Source organism: Bos javanicus, chromosome 21 (assembly GCF_032452875.1).
Source record: "Bos javanicus breed banteng chromosome 21, ARS-OSU_banteng_1.0, whole genome shotgun sequence".
Lineage (NCBI taxonomy): Eukaryota > Metazoa > Chordata > Mammalia > Artiodactyla > Bovidae > Bos > Bos javanicus.
In genome coordinates, this window is record NC_083888.1 from 47,780,267 (window position 1) to 47,805,822 (window position 25,556).

General features: G+C 43.0%; 1 protein-coding gene across 1 annotated transcript; it reads left to right on the forward strand.

The window, feature by feature from the left end:
* The first annotated feature begins 4,369 nt into the window (after positions 1-4,369).
* SSTR1 (somatostatin receptor 1) lies at positions 4,370-9,263 on the forward strand. The gene has a single exon (XM_061394969.1). The coding sequence runs from the start codon at positions 5,708-5,710 to the stop codon at positions 6,878-6,880; it is 1,173 nt and encodes a 390-aa protein (XP_061250953.1). The 5' UTR covers positions 4,370-5,707; the 3' UTR covers positions 6,881-9,263.
* The last annotated feature ends 16,293 nt before the right edge of the window (positions 9,264-25,556 follow it).

The window sequence follows — 25,556 nt, forward strand, 5'->3', positions numbered from 1 at the left end:
TTGCCTAGAAAGGGGGGTACAGAGGCAGGGCCTGGTGTAGGGGAGGCTGCAGGTCCTTAGGAGGAGGGAGTGAGCAGGCTTCCCTTCCTGGACCACTCCCACTGGCTCCCACTGGCTCCCACTGGCTCTGAGCTCGCCACTCACGCCTGCTCTTCCTGCCTCCAGCAGAAGGCAAAGATGCATGCACCACGTGTGTGTTTTTGAGAGCACACAAAAAAAGACAAGGCCCTACTGTTTCACAAGAGGCAACAGGAAAATCATCATCCAGCTAAGGCGGGTTTGCTGAGATTGGTGATGATTTGAACCACAGGCCACCGGGGCTGTTGAGAAGTGTTGGGGCTTTGCTGGGAAATTATGCCTGGGATCGCTGCTTAGCCCTCTAGCTACTGTTGCACTCTGGTGACTTTCTTATTAGACTGTCATCATGCTAACTGCTTAATGACAGATGGTCTTTAAGTGACATACACCTCTTCTGTGGGTCATGTTGCTGAGTGGTGCTCACCCCTCATAGCCAGCTTGGGCCCATCTGCCCAGACAGGTGTGTGTAAACACAATTCTGATGATGCCAGTACAGAGTATGCTCCAGGAAGCGTTTGTTCCCTTAATCCTTGGCCCCAGCCAGCCCCTTTACCACTGGCATGGATTACAGGAGCTCCTTTGAGGATCATCGTGGGCTACAATTGAAAAAAAAAAAAAAACATATTAGTAACGATTTTGACAGAAGCAGAATTTGAGTTCCTGATAATTACTATTTCACCAAACCAACTGGGACACAGAGCCGCAATTAGAAAGAAACAATCTTCCACATATAATGGCTTTCGCACTGCATGATACTATTAAATAACCATCATTAGCTACTAAAGTACATACTACCCATTTTCCAGAGCCCTTTCTCTGCCAGCAAATTTAAGACCAAGAATGATCAATGAATGAGTCATCAGCATGATCATTGTTGATATAGGACATGCAAATTGAAATTAGAAGATTGAAAAGTATAAGGAATTACTACAGATGGTGATATTATACCGATATTAAAGCTCTTCTTGCAAGAGACCCAAAGTTCATTTCTTTGTGTTTACAGTTCATGGATTAGAAAAAAGAAGGTACTATATCCATGGAATGCTATGGGGAAAAAAAGAACAAGGAGGTACTAGGCAATTTTCCAGGTACTGTGCTGGGTGTTGCAGATATAAAGATAAAACGTAGCCACTGTTCTGAACAAGCTTGCAGATTGGGAAGTGGGGACAGACAAGTACATACACACAAAAATCATAGTACAAAGTGATAAACACAGTAATCAAAGTGTACACCTGGTACTTGACAGCACGGTAGAGTGTGCCTTGTAGGAGAGAATTGAGGTGGGGGAAGAAAATCAGTCTGCTTAAGAATGTGCAACTTCCTAAATAAGGACTTTCATTCTCTTCTTGAAAGCCATCTTCTTTCTCCTCTCATATGGAGAAACGTTCAGATCACACAGGCATAGGAAAGATAGTAAGCAAATAAGGGAGAAATGAAAGACAGGTGACTCTTTCAGAGAAAACAAGCTTATTCTAAGCTTTTTCAAGCCTTTAGAGATGTAATAAATTAAGGGGGCAGTTTTTAATCAGAACATGAAACATAGGCTGTGTTCTTTACACATTATAGTGATCCAATGACTACAGTAGCATTCTTGTGTCTTTAAGAAACATTTACATTAAATTGAGGTCTGAGAGGAAGGCAGATTCCTAACCAGGCTCCTTCTCTTAATGTAATTTTAAAACAGTTGCAACTCCAAACACATGTTGTTTAGCCCGGAAACATGCTGACTTTTGCTTGGTGTTTTTGTTTGTTCCGGATTAGCTCACAGATACAATGTTAAGAAATAGATAGCTAAAAAGATTTGATAACATGGCATGGCTCCTGTCTATCTCAAACTCTCTTTTTATTTAAGTAAAATTCACATGACATAAAATTCATAATCTTAACCATTTTGAAGTGTACAACTCAATGGTTTTAGTACATCCACAACATTGTACAAATGCCACCACTATCTAGTTCCAGAAGTTTTCATAACCCCAAAAAGAAACTCAATATCCATGAAGCATTTTGTTTCCCCTCTCTCTCCCCCTTAACCACGGCCAACCTGTAAACTGCTCTGTCTCTCTGAATTTGCTAGTTCTGGATGTTTCATATAAATGGAATCATGCAGTACGTGACTTGTGCCTGGCTTCTTTTACTCTGCATAATATTTTCAAGGTTTGTCTATGTTGTAGCATGTTTTGAAATTTCAGACCTTTTTAAGCTAAGTGCCTGCTCAATCGTGCCTGCTCTGTGACCCCATGGACTGTATTTCTGCCAGGCTCCTCTGTCCATGGGATTCCCTAGGCAAGAATACTGGAGTGGTTTGCCATTTCCTACTTCACTTTCCTTGTTATGGATGGATCATAAAAGGATATACCACACTTTTTTTTATCCATTCATCAGTTGATGGATATTGGTACTATTCATCTTTTTGGCTATTATGAATAGTCCTGGTGTGAAGATTCATGTACAAGTTTTTGTTCAAATGTCTATTTTCAATTTGCGGGAGTAAATATCTAGGAGTGGAATTGCTGGGTCATATGATAATTCTAAGTTTAACTTTTTGAGGAAAGGAATCAAGTATTCTAAAGTTGCTGCATCATTCTTTATGCCCACCAGCAACATATAAGGGGTCTAACTTCTCCATATGCTTGTCAACATTTGTTATTTTTCTTTTCCTTAAAAAATTATTATAGCCACCCTAGGGGGCGTAAAGTAACACCTCACTGTCTACCTCTTTTCATGGATTAAAAATTCATCATAGAAACTACTTCACAAAGAAACAAAAAAGCAGGCTCACATCAGGTCTTCTTTTCTTTTGTGTGTGAGGTTACCAGTAAATTGAGAGGAGATTTCCCTAAGATGAACTGCAAAACAAACATATGAGATCCTGAACAGTAGAGCTGTGCTTCACAGGCTCTCATCACCCACTGCCACTGGAGCAGCCATGATCAACACCAAGGGGTCTAGGTGATGATGGTGGAAATGTCAGCCTCCTGAGTAATAGCCAGGTGTCTTTAGTCAGTGATCAGCAAAGAGGCATTTAAATCATTATGAGGTTTGGCTTGTTAAAAGCTCTTCTGGAGAAAAAAATAAAAGCCATTATAAAAAAACAACAAACAACCCAATGAACATTTTTATTTTTTTCTCCATATGTGCTGTATTTTTTAAGGACAATGAAATAAAAGTAACCACAAATTCCACATGCTACTTAAGATAAAGTAATTTGTTGAGGTAAAGCAATGAGTTAAACAGCTTGGGAAATTTCTTAGGAAATTTTGAATTTCTTCCCAGTACATTTCTCATTAATAATTCAGTGTCCATTGCACACACTCCTGTGAGAGTCTGTCATCTTTTCTTTTATCTCTGATTGCTATAATCAACACACTACAGAAGGTTTTCTTTTCCTTTGAGGAGCACTTAGTTTTGAGAACTAAAACATATATGCAAATGATACGTGTATAAAGCGAGGGGAAAATAGAAATTATACTTTTTTTTCCCCTTTCAATTTCTGCATTCCACATTGGCACAAATACACTACAGAAGGTTTTCTTTTCCTTTGAGGAGCACTTAGTTTTGAGAACTAAAACATATATGCAAATGATACCTGTATAAAGCGAGGGGAAAATAGAAATTATACTTTTTTTTTCCCTTTCAATTTCTGCATTCCACATTGGCACAAATATCCTTGATGAGGAGTTTAGTTTCTCTTTACATTTGCCTCTGCTTATTGTAAACGGTACTGATCGAAGGGATGATGAGACTCACAAGACAGTGGATGCTTCCTGGTTGAGAGGAAGAACTAACAAAAACTGGACACAAAGCTAAATCTTGAAAGAGCCCCCGCAGCACTGGGATGCTGCAGGTCAATTTTCCTAGGAACCCACACGATTCAGACAAGGACTTAAGGGGATCTTGAAAAGAACTGGGGAGTTGGAGTGATACTTTTTTGGACTGAAAGAATTGGAAAGCCCAAGGGAACCCAGATTAGGGATAGTGGGAAGTCCTAACAGATCGTTAAAAGTCATGATAACTGAACTGTTTTTCGTTCGTTTACTAACTGTTCAGTTCCTAAATAAAGTCAGCGAGCTTTAGGCGTGCCTACATCGATTTCTGTCTCTTAAGGGTTTAGGAACGTAAACAGCAGCCGGGGCACACATCCAGGGGGCTCAAAAAAGGCTGAAATCTTAGGTATTTCACGGTAAGTCTTGAACAAGGTCCGTCCTCCTGCTGTTCCTGGAGTTGGTGACAGGTCCGATCACCTGCACGGCCGGACCCCGAATGGCACCCCTGCTCGCCCAGGCCTTCACACTCTCCTCCCCTGGGCCCGCCGACTCTACAGGGTACAAAGTACAGCAGGGACGCGGGCGGAGCCTTTCCAGGCGGCGCAGCCGTATCTATCCCCAGCGAACACCTAGATGGATTTTCAATACCGCGCCTGGCACGTTTGGATGGGGGAGGGCGGGAGAGCGGTTAGGCTCCGGCTCCTCCGCTCCCAGCAGCGCGTCCTCCTTTCGGCAGTCGCTGTTGCTCGGCAGACGCAGGGGGCTCTGGGCACTACCAGCTGTATTAAGAGATTCGCAGTGGGTTTTCTCCGGGCCCCGGAACACTCCCGCCCGCCAAGAGCTGCCTGCGGGGTTATAAGGCAGAAGCCCCTAACGCAAGGTTGCGGTCCTTCCTCCTCCTCGTGCTCGCGGCTTAGGGTCAGTTTCCGCGACTCTTCAGAGTCTGAGTGGGCGCCTGTGCTGGGGTCCCGCCCCAAGAAAGGAGAGGGACCGCACGGAGAACGTCACCGCGCTTACCAGACCGAACCGGCACTTTGCACGGGCCAGCTGCGCGTCGGTCTGGAGACAGCGCGCCCTGGGTAAGGAATTCCGCAGCGGGTCTGAGGGGAAGGGCAGGCGGGGGCGGTGCGGGGTGGGAGGCGGTGGCTAGGGCTCCGGACGATTGGATCCGCGTGGAGTTGGGGGTCCCTCAGGGCGGGGCGGCAACTGAGAGAAACTGAGATGAACTCCAGACATCATCTGTGCCTAAGGTCGGCTTCACGTTTTGCTTTGGCTAGGAGCCCGGTGGGATGGGACAGCATCTACAGCTTTGTTCCCCACCCACCCTCCAGGAAAGCGGAGGCACCCCCCAGGTCTCCCTGAAGGATGGGTAAAGGGGAACCCCGGAAGGAGCTGCTCTAATCGACTGGAGCTCAAAACTGGGAAGGAAAAATTGGGCGAAGGGTGATAAGACACCTCTATCGCCTACCTTCCTCGCTTTCTCCGCCCCCCGCCCCCCGCCCCCCTCCCTTTTCGTAGCTGCTGACGCGCTGGTGGTGGCTATTAATCATTCGCCAGCCCACAGCCGCGGCAGTTAATGGCTGTGCCGCTCCGGGCTCCAGTCTCCCGGCCTCCCCTCTCCACGCTCGCGTGTGCCCAGGCGCCCAGGAGCGGCGAGCGGCTGCGCACCGGCAGTTGCCGGGCGATGCGCTCCGCCGGCCGCGGTGGAGCTGCGCTTCCTGCAGTCGCTGAGCGCTTCCCCCAGGCGCCGGGTGACTGCGAGCTGCGGGCGGACCGCCGGGGTGCCGAGTGACGGCGCCAGCGGCGGGGGTCTCCCGGAGAAGTCCTAGCCCCGGCAGCCCCACCGGCCCCCATCAGCTGAGATGTTCCCCAATGGCACCGCCTCCTCTCCCTCCTCTCCTAGCCCCAGCCCAGGCAGCTGCGGCGAAGGCGGCGGCAGCAGGGGCCCCGGGGCCGGCGCTGCAGACGGGATGGAAGAACCGGGGCGAAACGCGTCCCAGAACGGGACCTTGAGCGAGGGCCAGGGCAGCGCTATCCTCATCTCTTTCATCTACTCCGTGGTGTGCCTGGTGGGGCTCTGTGGGAACTCCATGGTCATCTACGTGATCCTGCGCTACGCCAAGATGAAGACGGCCACCAACATCTACATCCTCAACCTGGCCATCGCCGATGAGCTGCTCATGCTCAGCGTGCCCTTCCTGGTCACCTCCACATTGCTTCGCCACTGGCCCTTCGGCGCGCTACTCTGCCGCCTCGTGCTCAGCGTGGACGCAGTCAACATGTTCACCAGCATCTACTGTCTGACTGTGCTTAGCGTGGACCGCTACGTGGCCGTGGTGCACCCCATCAAGGCCGCACGCTACCGCCGGCCCACCGTGGCCAAGGTGGTGAATCTGGGCGTGTGGGTGCTGTCGCTGCTCGTCATTCTGCCCATCGTGGTCTTCTCGCGCACGGCGGCCAACAGCGACGGCACGGTGGCCTGCAACATGCTCATGCCCGAGCCTGCCCAGCGCTGGCTGGTGGGCTTCGTGTTGTACACTTTCCTCATGGGCTTCCTGCTGCCCGTCGGGGCCATCTGCTTGTGCTACGTGCTCATCATCGCCAAAATGCGCATGGTGGCCCTCAAGGCCGGCTGGCAGCAGCGCAAGCGCTCGGAGCGCAAGATCACCCTGATGGTGATGATGGTGGTGATGGTGTTTGTCATCTGCTGGATGCCTTTCTATGTGGTGCAGCTAGTCAACGTGTTCGCGGAGCAGGACGACGCCACGGTGAGCCAGCTGTCGGTCATCCTCGGTTACGCCAACAGCTGCGCCAACCCCATCCTCTACGGCTTCCTTTCAGACAACTTCAAGCGCTCTTTCCAGCGCATCCTTTGCCTCAGCTGGATGGACAACGCCGCCGAGGAGCCGGTCGACTACTATGCCACGGCCCTCAAGAGCCGCGCTTACAGCGTGGAGGACTTCCAGCCCGAGAACCTGGAGTCCGGCGGCGTCTTCCGTAATGGCACCTGCACGTCCAGGATCACGACCCTCTGAGCCCCGGGTCCGAGCCGGGGGGCCTTGAGCCCAGAGAAGGGGAGGATGAGGAGAATGGGAGGCCAGATGCGAGAGGCGAAAGGACCCCCGGCGTCGGGGTGCGAGAATAAAAGTGGGGCCTTCGGGCCCACTGTGCGCTTCGGGTGGAGACTCGGGAAAGGCGCGAGACAACGTGGACCCGGAGCTTTGTTTATAAGCTGGAAGACTAGCGGGCCCCTCTTCCGCTTCTTCCTCCCCTGCGCTTGCATCTTTGCATCCCTCTATGCTCCCCCCGCCCAAGGCAATTTCGGTCTTTCTTTCCGCCCGGTCCTGCAGGTGCAGGTCGTGAACTTATAAACGTCTCCAACTCGGCCGGACCCTCAGCCCCGTCAGCCGTTGTTTCTGTTTAAGCTGAGCCAAGGTTACCGCCACAGGTTTCCCTCGGGAAAACCCAGCTCGCCCTCAGCCGCGCCCTGCGGCGCCCCTCGCTCGCCAGGTTTCTGCCTGATGCCCCTAGCGGAGCCTGGCGAACCCTCGCTCTCCCTCTCCGCAGCCCTCTTTTCAGGGAACTCGGACTGGAGAAGGATCTAGGCAGCGGGCCTTTCCTCTCACTCTCGAGTGAAGGAAGGTGCGCGCATCCCATCCCCAAACCTACCCCCGACTCCCCATCCACCCAGAGCGGAGCCAGGTGCTTAGTAAAATCGGTCCCGCGCTTCGAGCCCCCCAGGCATTCTGCGATCCTATCCAGACCCCCTCTTTGGAGCAAAAAGGAGCTGAGAACAAGTGACTAGGGGTTTTAAAAAAGATTCCGGAGTTTGATGGGGGAGGAAGGCTTTAATGAAAGTCACCCTCCCGGCCTGGTTCACAAAGGGCGCTTTTGGTTTCAAAGACCAAGCGCAGGGGGACTTCCGGGGCCAGGCGGGACAGGGTGCGCTTGCCCCGGGGGACGCCCGGGAGCGTGGGTGCAGCTCCACTCGGCCTTCTCCCTCACCCTAGCTCCTGGAGGTGCCCATCCAAGAGTCACAACAGGCACTGGGCGGGGACCTCGGGTGATGCCTTCCCAGTCTCGGCCCATCCCGACCGTGTCACCGCCACCTACAGGCTAGAGGGTGCGGCCTGCCCGACCCCTGAGGGCTGCTGCCTGTCAAGCGGTGCCTAATAAGTTATTCTCTTGCTTAACATTTATTTATTTATTTGTGGTGTTTGAAAAACGTGGTCTCTGCTTTCCTTTTCTCTACTTGCCCTAGCCCAGGGCCTTTTCTTCAGGATATTGGCGGTGGGGCCGGCCCGGAGGTGGCAGGGGACCCCCAAGGTCCCCTCAAAACCTCTCCTTTTTGCTAGGCCCTCTTCTCTGATTCTTTCCTCTAGCCTTTCTGTTTTGGCTTGTCGTCAGTGAAGTTTGCAGAATTGTTCCTACTTTTCTTATGTAGTCTCTTGTTTTAAATAATGTGGTTTAGCCTCCTCCCATGCAGAGTGGAAAGTCCCAGCTTTCAACATCACCCGACATATGATTTGAATATATATATGTATATATATACATATATTCAAATCAAAATAGACTCACATACTAGATACATTTATCTTGGTCCCTTGTCATAAGTCCATGAAGCAGTTGCCAAACAACAGGTGTGAGACTGGCTAGAATACTTTTAGATATGAGGGTTCAAATAGCCTCCCCTCAAACTTGGAACTCCACAGCCTGATTCAGATAGACTTTAGCAGGCACTGAGGATGTCCTTGCATAAATTATGTACCTGCTTCTTCTAGGTTCGCAGCATAGGTGATTCTAACATACAATCTAGGTAGTACCGGCACTTCTTTTGAAGACATTGAAAATAAATCAATTTGTGTCTGTGTTTTATCTGACCAATTTCATTGGAAGCCTGAGCAGGGCAAAAACCAATAATTTTACTTCTTTGTATTACCTGGGTTGCTTTAGATTGCTGGCTTATACATAGTAGGCATTAAATACATGTTTGTGACTGTTTCAGTAAACCAGAGTGTATTACAACACTCAGGAGTTCTCAACATCTGGGGTTCTCAGGTTCCTACATCAACATGATACACAATGGTTGAAAATCACTATGGAAAGATGTTTTGTGTATATTTGCTTCGAGAACATTGTGCTTTCCTGAAAGCAGTAACCAGGAGTTACAATGTCCTTTAAAGTTTTATTTAATGAACAAATATGCTTTGGGTCATAAATTTGAAAGTTTAGATCTGTCATTTAAAAATCATGCATATTATTACTCCTTTGGAAAATAGATTTTTAATAGTTAAGGACAATGAAATTTACAAATAAAAGTCTTGATCATTATCCTCTTCTGAGGACACAAATCTAGTGCTCTTAACCTGTTTCCATTGTAATATTAACTAAATAAACAAATGTATTATGTTGTTGCAAGTTGTCTGACTTTGCAATTTGAATCTTCCTGTTTCAACAGATTACTTCAAGACACACACATATTGGCTTAGTTGCTCTATGTTTCATTTAGATATTAAAAAGTAAGATTTCTGATTACCTTTGGAATTTTTACCAAGATTGAGGTTATAACTTTACCTATTTTTTGAAGTCTGTTAGTTCTGAGAAAGAAAAAAACTGAGTCAGTATGAATAGGAAAAAGTGTCCTTCTTCCCCTATGGTTGCACTCTCTGTAGTTTGCTGTGGTTACCAGACGAACTAGATGATATCACAATGTCTCACAGATTAAACTACTGGCTGCCCTCATTTATGACCTCAGACTTTGCTGTGGGAGTAAGTAATTGCTAATTTACATCCCAGGGAAAGGTAGTGGAAAGGGAAAAAAAGTGATGTCCTAAAGATGTTGCAAAGGGCAATGGATAAAGGAAATACAAAAAATCAGATCTCAACTTGAAGAAAGATGTTTTAAAATATTTTTAATTGTGGAAAAGTCACACAATAGAAAACATACTATCTTAACCATATTTAACTGGACCATTCTGATGGCATCATGTTGTTATGCAACTCTCATCATCTCACCTTCCTAAATGGCAATTCTGTCCCCAGGAAACACTAACTCCTCATCCCACCTTCCCACCCACCCCCATCCTCTGGCCCATTGCTTCTACTGATGGACTTCCCGACTCTATGAATTTGACTATTCTAGGTACCTTGTGTAAGTGGAATCAAACAGTATTTGTCTCACCTAATGTATACTGGAGTGCATTTTTAAGGTGACCTCAATACATGTCTTAGAAACAGATTGTACCCCTCCTTCCCCGCCCCCACCCATGCTATACAGTAGGCCCTCACCAGCCATCCACTTCATTGCAATCCCACTCCTGGGCATATACCTGGAGAAAACCATAATTCCAAAAGATCCATGCACCCCAATGTCCATTGCAGGACTATTTACAATGCCCAGGACATGGAAACAACCTAAATGTCCATCAGCAGAGGAATGGATAAAGAAGATGTGGTACATATACACAATGCAATATTACTCAGCCATAAAAAGGAATGAAATTGTGCTATATGCAGAGATGTGGATGGACCTAGAGATTGTCATACAGAGTGAAGTAAGTAAAAAAGAGAAAACTAGCATATAGTAATGCATCTATGTGGAGTCTAGAAAAATGGTACAGAAAGACATATTTTGTGCTTTTTTCAGTGATGGCCGTTTCCATCCCTGGAAGAATTTAAGAAGGTACTAAAGGAGTGTTTTTTGTTTGTTTTTTTTTAAACATTTTATTTTCACAGCAAAATAAGGGAAAAGGAGTATTTTCCAAGCAGTGATTCCAGAACCAGGGTGGGGGGGTTGTGGGCTTCAAATACCTTCAACTGCCTTGTAACTCTAGGCTTTACAGTTCTACACATAATCTCAGTATGATTAAAAATAGCTGAACTGTTGCTTTTTCACTATTTTTAAAAGCTATAGCAAGGTGGCAAATTGAACTCATAACTCCGATGTGCAGAGAAAACATTCTGTTCTTTTTGTTTTAATTCATCTGACCATCCAAGCCCCTTCCAGCCGGTTAGCTGGGACGAAAAATTAAATAACTGTTCAAACATCCAGCTGAGCTGATAATTTAGCCATTTTCAGATAATTTCAAAATTTTATTTAAACATGTTTCAACAGTCTCTTCGCTGGGTTCCCGTTCCTCTTTTGTTATCTTAAAAGTGGCTTTAGAGTGAACTGGGAGAGGCTTCGTGTCCTAACGGAGGAGGGAATGAGGTGGGGTCCTTGGGAAAGGGGTCCTGTCTGCCCTTTGATCTCTGGGAAGAGGGCATTTGTCCACTGGGATGATCCTGGTTGCAGTTTGTTTCAATCTGCAGCTTCTGGAGCCTGTGATCTGACTTCTCACCTTGGCGAGGGTCATGCTTCAACTCCTTTGGGCTACAGCCCTCTCAGGGTCTTAGGGGTCCTCATATAGCCTCCCAGTCTGGGGTCTCTGCCAAGACTCTGCCTCTGCCAAGCAGTGGCCTGGCCTTGCCACAGCAGGCAGCCTCTTGGTGAGCCTCTTGGCTCAGTGACCAGAGGGAATCCAGTGGCTCTAGACTGGTGACCCTCAGGATCTCCTCGGGCTGGTAAATTTTTCTGTGGCTTTGTCTCAGGTCTTTTGCATTTCTCCTGACAAAGGTCAACCTCACTCATCAAAAACATTCCATACACCCTGCCTCCCTGTTACATTAGACAAAGAGCATAGGACTTGAGTCCTTTAGATTGATTAGCCTTTGACGTGTTGCTAAGACTAAAGGACTCAAGCCCTGTGCTTTTCCTCTAGTGTAATAGGGATGCAGTTAGTTTTAGCCTGTGATGGCTTCCCAGGTAAAGAATCTGCCTGCCAATGCAGGAGATGTGGGTTTCATCCCTGGGTTGGGAAAATCCCTGGAGTAGGAAATGGCAACCCACTTTAGTATTCTTGCCTGGAAAATTCCATGGACAGGGGAGCCTGGCAGCTGCAGTTCATGGGGTCGCAAAGAGTCAGACGTGACTGAGCGACTGAGCATGCACACATTAATATATTGAGGCAGGAGAAAAAGAATTTGGCAAATCTCTGTGCAACCCCCACCCCCACAGCCTCCTTTTATTTCCAAGCCTTTTCGCATGGCCTAGAAGTTGGTGATGAGCCTCACCTCAGGGTGAGACAAGGCAATGAAACATGATTTATGGAGGAACATAAAATGTATCAGTTTAATGTCCACGCTCTCTCTTCCTGGGGACCTCCGTGTTCTCAGGGTGGAATGTCTGAGGTCATCTTCTCCCACAATACCCCAAGATAGGATCACATTTGAAAATCTTTGATGCCTCATCCAATTTAACAGTGACGATTGAAAAATGCTGAATGTATAGTTTGGGCTTGAGAAATAAAAAAGCAAGGAGTTCTCCTGGAGAACAATATAGAAAATAAATTTTAAAAAATTGTGATATATTCCCAGTTTATTCTAAACAACTAATAGAGATGACATACTCATATCAGTGTTTGAAAAAATGCTTCATTAGAAGGGTTATGTGTTGCCAATCTTATCTTGCTCATCCCTTCTTTATTCCAGTGTGCCACATCAGACAGGTTAGGTCCTTAATTGTTATGACTGATAGGCAATCACATAATTGTTACAGTGGTGTGTGCTTTAAAAACAAGGTATCACAAAGCTGCTCTCTCGTTGCACCATACACCTCTGAGCTCGTAAGAACCTCTTCCACATATTCAGATGAGTATCTTGCTTTTCACTGAACACATTTCATTTGTTGGTGTTAAAAGAAGGCAGAGAGGTTCAGGATTGTTGCATGGCTTCCAAGAGCGAGGCAAGTGCTGAGATAATGTTGTAAGTGATTATTTACTGCTTTGCTGACTATCTAGAGATGGGGTAAGTGTACTTCTGGAAGCAAAATCCAGCTACTGATTTTACCCATAAGAAAAAGGATAATGTTTCTGCAATGACGATATAGTTGAGAAAGCATGTGAACAGAAGCAACTAGTTCAAACAAAAATATCAAAACACCTGCTTGTCAAACTGTTGGGTGGAGAAAAACATCATTGCAAAGGAAGTTACAGCTTTTAAAAGCCCTTTGGTAAAACATTCACTTTGATGATGAACTTAACTATTGTCAAAACATATATCAAATGCAATCTTCTTGGCCTAAAGCTGGAAATATTATACTTATTTAAGGCTGAGATTACAGGCATGCTTCTAAAATTCTTTGGAATAATAATGAGCTTAAAACTCTAAAAATAAATACCTCTTTAAGCCAGACTGATTCAAGTCTTCTGTTTTGATTGGACAAAAAATATAAAAGAAAATGAGAAATAGGGAATGCCATCAGCTACCACATTATCTCTGCAGTAGAATTTGACTCTATGCCCCTCCTCAGCACCTACATGCCCAGACCAGACACAGATGATGACCTCCAGTGCTCCCAGCCTTAAAAATTTAAGAAAGACTTACCATGTATCAGAGTCCACTTGGAAGAAGACATACTATGGAGATGCTGTAGAATAACATGTACAGAAAAAGTTCTGACTTTCACAATAATATCTGTATCAAAAGACAACTAATACTTCATTTAAAGAGGGAGAGAAAAAAATTCTAAGACATCATAGGCAAGCAGGAAAATATTTTACAATAACACATGTGACTGGCAAGAGTCTTCTAGGAAAGGTTGTCCAAATATTGATGAACAGTAACTCTCAATAGTGTTCTGTCTCTATAACCCTTGAACAATTCATTAATCTAGCTAATATTATTAGCAGTGGCAAAATGTCTATTCAAAGTCAATAATTAAGTTAAACATCCTCCTTCATGTCCAGTGAGCCACTGTAACTAGCAAATCAAGCAGATGTCTACACATCTTTTGCAATAGACTCTCAGGTCTCCTATATAAACTCTGTGTGGAATCTGAACTTAAACACACACAACCTAATTAATGAAGCCAAAAGAAATTTCTTAGGTAATAATTGGTGAAATAGAGCTTCAAACCTCTGCCCACCACCTCCTTTTCATTTTTAAGTTCCCATTTCTTAATGCTTCTCCCTTCAGCCTACTACTCTTTTTTTGACTTTCCTCACCTCTCCCAATAGAGCTTTTCTCAGAAAAGGATTTCTTTTGATTTGTAGTTTACCTCACTGACAAGGCTTCGGGTGTTATTTTCCAGAAGCAAGGGTTTTTAATAAGGACGTAGTATCAGAAGGTCAGGCAGCCAGCTGTATCCTTGAAATTACATCTGTTTCCAAAGCAAACATTTCTTAACAAGTGGCCCACAGCCCTGCATCAGAATCACCCAAGAACTTATGAAAATGCATATTCTCTAAGCTCTATGTTAGAGACCTTGATTCATTAGGTCTGGGATGAACCTTGGTATTTCTAAAGTACTTAAAAGTGTGAGAACTACCAGTTTAACTGCTAAGAGCATGGAGTTTGCCATCAGCAGCTGTAGCTCTGCTTTCTTCATTGGGTGATGATGGGCAAGGTAATCTCCATACTCAGATTGTGCTCATCTGTAAGATCAGGACGATAATACCTCCTTTACCTGATATCATGAGACAACCCATGTTGAATGCCAAACTGGAATGAAAACCTAACTAGCTCACATAACTGAAAATTCTTAACGAAGAACTCATGGTGTACTTGATCTGTAACTCAGTACAATATATTTTTTTTCAGTTTCCTTTTCTCATCTCTGACTTTCACAGTCTTGGCTCTATTCTCAGATTGGCTATTCCTGCGTAATTACAGACAGCTGCAGAAAACTGAAATGATATTTTTCCAGGTTCAAATTTCAGGGGAAAGAGTGCAAATGCTTCTCCCTGATTAGACTCAGATCATTTATCTGTTGAGAGGCATGTCTCCATGTGTCCCTCATCCTCCGTGTTCCTTGCTGGGTACGCAAGAATACGAGACGCTGACCAATTTTACCTAGATTATTTCTCAGAGTTTTGTTTTTAGCAAGCGATCTTGAGTAAAGGCAAAGAGAAGGCTCGATTACTGCTTACTACAATTCGATGGTTTCCCCAAGATCAGTGTTCCTCATCTGTGACCCAGGCCCATCACTGCACAGCATCCATTTGGGCTCACACTGCCTCACCCCCGTGAGAATCAAGGACAGATGAACTATTGCTAATCATGTTGCTTACCGGCTGTACCCTGAGTTATAATGTTCTCTGTCTCTGACCCAGAAATCTTGTGTCTTCTGCTGGCCTCTATGAAATAGCAACAGAACAACTTACTAACTTGTAAGTAGAATAAACTAAACTTCCAGATCCTGATAGTATATACCACTGCACTCATTAGCTAGGCCTGGGGATTATGGTTGGCTGGGCCTGGGTGATACACTCTACTTTTGGAGCTGGGAGTGTCCCTCACAGAAGAGGGAGGGACAACGGGACAGATCTCAAGAAGAAAAGTTGTATACAATTACCCCAAGTAGATGATGAAAGATACGTTATGTGGCAAAAATAAAATTAAATAAAAATCGACAGCTGTCTAGCACAGATTTAGGACCCAGATATGTGTGTGTGCATGTATCAGATAGCATATTAAAAAGCAGAGATAGCACTTTGCCGACAAGCGTCTGTATAGTCAAAGCTGTGGTTTTTCCACCTCTGCTTCCCAGGTGGCAGTAGTGGTAAAGAACCCACCTGCCAACGCAGGAGACTGAAGAGATTTGGGCTCAATCCCTGGGTGGGGAAGATCCCCTGGAGGAGAGCATGGCAATCTACTCCAGTATTATTACCTGGAAAATCCTATGGAGAGAGGAGCCTGGTGGGCTGCAGTCCATGGGGTGGGCAAGAGTCGGACCCGACTGAAGCTGACTTGGCACACACGCATGGTTTTTCCAGTAGTCATGTACAGACTTGGTGAGAGTTGGACCATAAAGATGGCAGGACACCAAAGAATTGATGCTTTTGAACTGTGGTGCTGGAGAAGACTCTTGAGAGTCCCTTGGATTGCAAGGAGATCCAACCAGTCCATCCTAAAGGAAATTAGTCCTGAATATTTATTGGAAGGACTGGTGCTGAATCTAAAGCTCCAATAGTTTGGCCACCTGATGCAAAGAGTTGACTCATTGAAGGCAGGAGGAGAAGGGGATGACAGAGGATGAGATGGTTGGATGGCATCACTAACTCAATGGACACGAGTTTGAGCAAACTCTGGGAGATGGTGAAGGACAGGTAAGCCTGGTGTGCTGCAGTCTACAGGGTTGCAAAGAGTTGGACACAACTGAGCAACTGAACAACAACATATATATATGGATATCAAATTCTATTATATCTGAAAGAGAAAGTAGAAAATAAGTGATTCAGGTTTTAAAAGTCTTCTGTTTGATCTAGTCATATATTTAAGTATCAAATACTTTAAACATACAAAACTTTACTTCATTTCTTTAAATACAAGCACATATGAAAGCTGAGCAAAATTCATTTTTATTTATGTAATGAAATTATAAGGAATACTCATCATATTATTTATTTGGGAAATTCAATGTATTTCACAAGTTATACTCATGGATTCCATATGACCTCAAGAAAATTTATCACCCTGTGCATCAGATCCTACATCTTTAGAACGAGAATAACTAGATAGCAATCCAGATTAGTAACAATTTATTGCCTTCCCATAAGATTAATAACATTATTTAAATATATTTTAAGATCAACTTATAAAGGCATTTCACTGTAATGCAGAGCATACAGTTAAGCATATTGAAGATCGTATTGAGATCAGGAACACATATGAATAACATGGAGTGATATACAAAGGTCTGGAGGCTGGCTCAAGCTATATTCTATAATCAGCAATTGGGAAAATGTTTGCTTTAAATACAGTTTTAGGTAATAGAAATAAGATTGCCCACCACAGCCAGAAATGGGTACCATGATTAGTAAATAATATCCAGATATTTGGATTCCCTTCTGTTTTACTGCAGCTAACAAATATATGTATGCTACATATTTGGGGCCTGAAATACCATCAGGACGATAACCAACGCCCATGAATTAAACTGACAGTTTCAGTTCCCCTCAGATTTTATAGCAGTTACATAAAACTGTCAGTGTCCAGAATTTAAAATACAGCAGCAGAGCAGGCAGGAAAGAAAAGAGAAGTAGCATTTTTTTCAGTACCTACTTTGTAAGTGATACATTTTGCCAGATGCTTTGCATGCTATCTCATTGGGTCTTCACCAAGATTCCTATTAACTGGAAGTCTCTATTTCTCTTACAAAACAAATATATATAGAGAGAGAAACACACAAAAAATATCCTTTTAAATGGCACACAGATTCAATTCCACAAACTACATGGAAATGGGAAAAGTCTGACTATTGCCTCCAGTTTTACAAATCATAGTGTCCAAAATCAAATGTCAAAATGTTCCACTCTACTCACAGTCTGTACCTAAGGAGAAAAAGAAATGAAATAAATTATTGGTAAATATTAAAGAACCGAATTCTCCTCACAGAGACCATCAGATTGCATATGAGAAACACCAGTTTCACCTCTAAGTTAAATGCGGCCATGTCAAGAACTGCTCCAAGAGAGAGCTGTAATGAAGTAGGTGGAATTAAAAATCAGAATGTCTACGTTAGAATCCTTGCTTTGAATATTAGTGGTTATGGAACCTCGGGCAGGTTATCCACTCATGCCTCATATATCTTAATTTAAAAAATAGGAATAAAAACAATTTCTGTCCCATAATGTTAGCAAAGTGACAGTCTTTTCAGCATTTTTAATACACTTTAATAATCCTCATTTATATAAATATCAGAGATAATGATAGTTCAAGAACAATGAAAACAAGAAACAGTTTTCTTTTCACTTATGAAGATACACTAAACATATTCCTATTATTAGGAATTATACAATTAAGTAACATTAAAGCAATTATAAGATGCATGGTAAGTTGCTTCAGCAGTGTATGACTCTTTGCAACCCCACAGACTGTAGCCTGCCAGGCTTCTCTGTCCGTGGGATTCTCCAGTCAAGAATACTGGAGTGGTTTGCCATTTTCTCCTCCAGGGGATCTTCCCCACCCAGGGATTTAACCCAGATCTTTTATGTTTCCTGTGTTGGTAGGTGAGGCCCTACCATTAGCACCACCTGCTAATAGCCCAAATCGCTTTTAGGACATTAGTTAACAGTTGTAATTTTTTCCCTCTCTATTTAAACTGGTAAGCTGCTCCATTGTAACAATAGTGTAAAGTAATTGAAAAGCATTAAACTAAATCTTTTAATCTGGTACTCTGCCAATTTAGAGGTCATGTCATTTATCAGGATACCAATTAAATAAAATACCCTGAATTAGTCAAATGATAGAGTCTAGTTAAGGAAACATGAGAGACTCAGGAAAAAAATTCTTCCCAAATATTAAAAAGTGATTTATAAAAAAGAAAACAACTTATTTTCTTATAAATTCTTCTTGTAAATTATCTCATTGAATCCATGAGCAGGAGTAGCATGCAAAACAAAAGAGGCAAATAGGCAAAGCACAATTTCAAACAGCTGTGGACACTTTTAAGCTGTGGTCTGCCAAGTTTTTTGTTTTTTTTTTTTTAAATGAGTGCTCTCTCACCTGCAGCTGCATCTCTCATCTCATTTGCAAACCAAGGCTGGATCTATAAAGAATTAAATTGATGACTGCACCCATTCCAATCCTACTCCTATGGCAATACCTTCTCCAAAATGAGAATCTCTAGAATCATCACAACCAATATCCAGTTACATCCCATTTCAAAAGGAAATAAAACCAACTCCACTTGAATGTATATTCAAGCTTTCCTATCATTTATTTTCTAGCAAAAAGCACCGGGGAAGCCAAGGAGACGCATTTGGTAAGCCAAGTGACGAATTCTTACAAAGATGGTGAGTAGCATGAGGAGAGATAAAGTCAGCCAGGATTTGCTTGGGCAAGACCTAAATCTTGACCTCTCTTCCTAAAGCTCTGATGGCGGGAACCTGATTTCTCAGTTGTATTCCATTAGTCAGTCTGCGGAGAAGGCAATGGCACCCCACTCCAGTACTCTTGCCTGGACAGAGGAGCCTGGTAGACTGCAGTCCATGGGGTCGCAGAGAGTCGGACATGACTGAGCAACTTCACTTTCACTTTTCACTTCCATGAACTGGAGAAGGAAATGGCAGCCCACTCCATTGTTCTTGCCTGGAGAATCCCAGGGACGGGGGAGCCTGGTGGGCTGCCGTCTATGGGGTCACACAGAGTCAGACACGACTGAAGCGACTTAGCAGCAGCAGTCTACAGTTCCCTCTGAGCCATTCATCTTGGATTCCTCAGAGCCTAGCCTGCCATCTGAACGGTCACAGGACCCAGCACTAGGAGATGGAGTTGTGAAGCTCATCCACTTAATAGCTCGGGTAAATGACTTCATATCTTCACCTTAGCTGTAGTTTCCTCATCTGTAAAACAGGGGAAATATTAATAAAAGAACATACATCATAGGGTTTTTATGAAGATTAAATAAATGAATATTTGTAGAGTACTCAGAATAAGACTTGGCACATATGAGTTTTCTAAGCGTTCAGCAAAATACCATTACATTAAATTGATGGATATATTAAGACAATGTAAAGTCTTAAAGTCACTGATTTTGGTAATTGGGGCCATTACTTAAATCTTGAGGGTTTCCTTTAGTCTTCTGGACTCTCACTGACCAACCATCCCCCCCCCCTTTTTTTTTCCTTTTTAAATCATTTTTTTAATACAAGCTTTTTTTTTTTTTTTTTTTAAGCTGCATCAGGTCTTAGTTGCGGCACATGGAATCTTTGTTGTGTCACGAGGGACCTTTCATTGTGGTACTTGGGGTTAGTTGCCCCACAGCATGTGGGACCTTAGTTCCCTGACCAGGGATTGAATCCACATCCCCTGCATTGCAAGGCAGATTCTTAACCGCTAGACCACCAATGAAATCCCTCAACCATCCTTTCTAAAGTACAAGTTATGACTGGCTTATTATGAATTCCCTAATCCTAAGCATGCTGGCTTCCTAATGGGAGATAATAACAATGGTTCCTGAACCTGGCTGCACAGCGAGCACACTTAAGACTTTGAAAACCATACATTCCTAATGCCCAGTTTAGGAAACTTGAAAATAAAGCCCAAGCATCATTTGGAAACAAGGTTTCTGATACAGGTGGTTTCACTAACTGGTATTGAATCTCAACTACAGATTTAAAAGACTTCATAAAGGAAAGTGTTGTATTTCCAGTGAATAAATTTAAGGTGCAATGATCAGCCTCTCAGAGAAGGCAATGGCACCCCACTCCAGTACTCTAGCCAGGAAGGTCCCATGGATGGAGGAGCCTGGTAGGCTGCAGTCCACAGGATCGCTAGGAGTTGGACACGACTGAGAGACTTCACTTTCACTTTTCACTTTCATGCATTGGAGAAGGAAATGGCAACCCACTCCAGTGTTCTTGCCTGGAGAATCCCAGGGAAGGGACAGCCGGGTGGGCTGCCGTCTATGGGGTCGCACAGAGTCGGACACGACTGAAGCGACTTAGCAGCAGCAGCAGCAGCAGCAGCAGATCAGCCTTTAAGTGGTGGAGGTATATTTTGTAATATGGGACCTTCTCTAGTCCTTCAAATTGTACCACACCATCATCAGAATTGCCTGGCACTCCGGTGGCTCTTTAGAAGCCTTCTGTAGCTCTTCTAAGTACAAGAGCATTGTTGCCAACCCCTCTTTTAATGGTATCCTTTTCAAATGTGATGGGAAATATTCATCCTGACATTCTTCCTGCAAGACACTTCTCTTCGTGGGAACCCAGTTTTGTAAATGTGTAAATTTCTGTAGCTCCCTTGGGTCTTGGTTTGTGCCTCAGCAGTTATTTAAATCAGGAAAAAAAAAAAGAAGAAGAATACATAACACTCTTAATCATAACCTTTTCTACTGCATCTTCCTCTAGTTCTCTCACATGATTAGCATATACAATACAAAATCCCTGAGCAAACGGAGAGTATGTGTCTTCAATACTTTAGTTCATTAACCATTATTAACATGGAGACGGTGCTGGGGCTTGAGGAAGCTGTGCTTGTGACTGGTAGGAATCATGTGGTGGTGAAGACAGTGACTATTGCTCCATTATCCTTATTACGACTTATTAGACTTATTATCCTTATTATGACTTCCTGGCTATAGTAGAAGCTGCTTCAAAGAAGTGGTTTATTAGTGTTCAGATAAAAATCATAGGGTCTCACTGGATATTTAAAGCCATGATAGAAAAAATGAAATGAAGGACTAATGACTTGGAAAAAAATCAAATGACAGATAAGACTATAAAAGGAGGGTGTAGAGGTCTACATTTAATATATCAAAACAATATTTAGCTGAGGTATAAGAGTATAACTCAACACTGAATAAAAATTCAAATAAATGTAGTATTTCATTTGTTTCCCATAAGCTGCATAACACTAGAAAAATAAACATTGACGAAATAGTGTGAAATAGAAGGCATTTTGCAAATAACTCTCTAGAAATAGGAAATCTTTTTTTTTTTTTTTGGTCAAAAATATTACAGAAAGAAAACAAGCACTTAAGAATCTGATTTAATTTATTTCTCAATTCTTTGGTAATATATAATGACTTTTTAGTACTGGAATATATTTTTTCAAAAGTCACATCTATTTACTCCTATTTATGATCATATGAGCACCGAAGAATTGATGCTTTTGAACTGTGGTGTTGGAGAAGACTCTTTCGAGTCCCTTGGACTGCAAGGAGATCTAACCAGTCCATTCTGAAGGAGATCAGCCCTGGGATTTCTTTGGAAGGAATGATGCTAAAGCTGAAACTACAGTACTTTGGCCACCTCATGTGAAGAGTTGACTCATTGGAAAAGACTCTGATGCTGGGAGGGATTGGGGGCAGGAGGAGAAGGGGATGACAGAGGATGAGATGGGTGGATGGCATCACTGACTCGATGGACGTGAGTCTGAGTGAACTCCGGGAGTTGGTGATGGACAGGGAGGCCTGGCGTGCTTTAATTCATGGGGTCGCAAAGACACAACTGAGCGACTGAACTGAAGTGAACTGATGATCATATTTTGTCACCATTTGAAGGCTACTTCTGAGTTAGAAAACACATATTATGTCCAGTAAGTTAAAAGCTCAAATATTATTCTTAGAAATCAAAGATTAGTGATAACATGACTTTGTAAATAGCCTGATTTTGCATCTTTGTTTTAATCGCTTGTTCTCAACCATGCTTCATTTCTTTCAGAAAAATGACAAATTTTGACAGCAAATTTGTAAATATGTATCCTTAAATTAGTATCTTGTTTGAAAAGATTGTATTCAATTTATTTCCTCACTGGACTAATGCCCTACCTGTGGATTAACAACCCTATTGTAACAACCCTAGACAAGTGATATTGGTTAATAATACTTTTCATCGCTGAGGAGTTATGAGAAAAAAAAAATCCTTAAAAGTATATATATATTTTTACCTTGGTATTTGACTTTTTAATGAAACCAGTGCGAGTCATCATCTATATTGGCCCAAAAAGGCCTTTTTTAGGGTGGAATATTAGTTGTCCTGTGTATAGTGCTCAGATGCAGCAGTTCTTTGGTGTGAAAATGAGACAACGTTGAGAAATACACATTTATTTCACATATTAAGAGAGATATTTGGCATGACCCTGTGTTGTTATCTTTATTAAGCAAATTCTGGTTTCTATAAGGGCACATGAGTCTTTAGGTTATCATGAAAAATTGCTCTGGATTTCATGAATTGTGTAATTAATGATTGACAGATTATTTTAGTTGATTTAATTTTGGTTGAAGAAAAACTAAATTAAAAATTTACTCAAGTTTTCTAGATTCTCATTTCTAGAATTTATTTTCCATCTCAGTGTCCAGAGTTAGAGAAATGATTAATCAAAGTTATAAATTAAAGAAAGAATTCACATAATTTATGGAATATATATTATTAATATGCTTTGCATTAAACAATGCCACAAAAATAATCTAGAACTGTACTTCAATAAGTATATTTAAGTTTAAATCTTAACATTTAAGCTTTAATTTGGAGTAGAGAAAATCATCCTTGTGGTGTATTTGTCTATGATTTACTGAGAAATCTTAGGCTCCAAAATCACTGCAGATGGTGACTGTAGCCATGAAATTAAAAGATGCTTACTCCTTTTAGAAGAAAAGCTATGACCCACATAGCATATTAAAAAGCAGAGATATCATTTGCTGACAAAAGTCCATATAGTCAAAGCTATGTTTTTTCCAGTAGTCAGGTATGGATGGGAGAGTTTGAGCACTGAAGAATTGATTCTTTTTAATTATGGTGCTGGAGAAGATTCTTGAGAGTCCCTTGGACAGCAAGGAGATCAAACCAGTTAGTCCTAAGGGAAGTCAACACAGAATATTCACTGGAAGGACTGATGCTGAAGCTAAAGCTCCAATACTTTGACCACCTGATGTGAAGAGTTGACTCACTGGAAAAGATCCTGATGCTGGGAAAGATTGAAGGCAAAAGGAGAAAGGGACAACAGAGGATGAGATGGTTGGATGGCATCACTGACTCAATGGACATAAGTTTGAGCAAGCTCCAGGAGATGGTAAAGGACAGGGAAGCCTGGTGTGCTGCAGTCCATGGGGTTGCAGTAATTAACCTCCAATTAAAATAAATAAATTTATATTAAAAAAAAAGAGTCGGACCTGACTTTGTGACTGAACAACAACAATAACACTGTCACTGCTAGCGAAGAGCTTTTCTTTTTTAAGAGTGGGTCTTGACCTATAAAGGATAAGCATTACAGTTCCTAAGTTAGTATTTAAAAATAAAGATTGAAGTAAATGCAGTGATTTCTAAAACTTTATTGAATTCTAGACCCTCTTCGAGTTTAAATGGAAAAGAAAACCAATCTTATTTTGAGGATGAGTGAAAAAATTTCCATTCACATGGCATCAAATGTTTTGACAATAATAGCAATGCAAAGAAGATGTAGTTGTTAATGAAAAAGTACTAGTTTTTACTGTGCAAGCCAATATTAATTTTTTCATTCACACAAGAAATCTTTTTAGTTGCATAGAACCGTGAACAGGATAGACAAATTCCCTACTTTTGTGGAATTTTTAGTGGGATGAGACAATAAACAAATACGTTAAGAGCTATTACAATAGACAAGATAGAGTTTCTGGAAAACTAAAATCAAGTTGTCAGAAAATGTCCTTCTGCAGGGCTTCTATTTAAATAAGACTTAAATGACATGTGGGATATTGAAGGAAAGGGAATTCCCAGCTGAGGACCTAATATGGGAATGCCGTATTCTGGGAACACACTGGGACTGGGCAGAAGAGGATGAGCAGGAGAGGAGAAGTGGCCAGTGAGAAAGGAAAGTCAAGAGAGGAAAATGTCTCCATAAAGATTTGTCACCTGTGCCAAACGCTTATGAGAAATCTAGTAAGAAAAGGATGATCAAGGGACCATTAAATTGGATAGAACGTAGGTTGTTGTTGACCCGACACAGTACAGTTTCAAAGGAATGGGGATAAAGGCCAATTGGAGTGGGCTGAGGAAAGACAGGAATGGAGAGGAAATGGAGACAACTTCAGTCAACCCTTCTGGAAAGTTTTCTTCTGAAAAGGAGCTGAAAAACATAGCAGGAGCTGGAGGAAGGAATCGAGAACTTGTTTATGCTAGTGGGAGTAATTAAGTCCAGAAGGATAAAGCGATGAAAAGCAGGAATATTCCAGGAAGAGGGTCCTGGAATAGCAAAGCACGGGCTGGAGAGCTTGTGCCCAAGTGGTGACTTTGGTGGAAGCTGGCACGCTCCTCTCTTACAAAGGAAGGCACGAGAATTCAGGTGCACCGAGGGTGCGCTGCACCCTGGGGTGGAGACTGGCGGTTTGAGAAGACAGGAAAATCATGACACGGGCTCATCGCGAAGAGTGGGAAGTGAGCATCTATTAAAGTATTAAGGTAACCAAGCAGTACTGAAGACCCAGTAAGGATACATGATCATGAATTTAAACTGGAATCAGTAGACAGAAAGCACATGCTTTTCTGCAGACTTGTTCTGCGGCCAGTGTGGAGTAAGAGCTAGTGGGACAACCAGGGTTAGAGTTCTCTGGGGGAAAGTGAACTGGAAGAAAAAGAGGGCAAGAGAGTTAACTTTTGAAAAGTGAATGGACCTAGAGACTGTCATACAGAGTGAAGTAAGTCAGCAAGAAAAAAAAACCAAGTACCATATATTAAGTCACATATGTGAAATCTAGAAAAATGGTACAGATGGACATATTTGCAGGGAAGGAATAGAGATGCAGATATAGAAAACAGATGTGTGGACCCAGGAGGTGGCGGGGTGGTGGGATGAACGGGGAGATTGGGATTGGCATATATACGGCTAATGGGAAGCTGCTGGTGCTCTGTGATGGGTGGGATGGGGTGGTAGGTGGAAGGGAGGTCCAAGAGGGAAGAGATATAGGTATTATACATTTAGCTAATTCACTTTGTTGTACAGCAGCAACTAACACAACACTGTGAAGCAACAATACCCCAATAAAAAAGCACATAGATATAGGATGATATAGTTGAATAAGGAATAAAGAAAAGTGAGAGAGATCATGAAGAATGAACAAGAGTAAAGACTGATGATTTAGAGAACTTGGTGTGATCAAAGCACAGCCGGAGTAGGGATGAGAGAATGTGAAGGGGAGTCAGGTTTAACAATCGGATATAAAACTCAGGGACAGTACAGTAGTCAGTGATACCA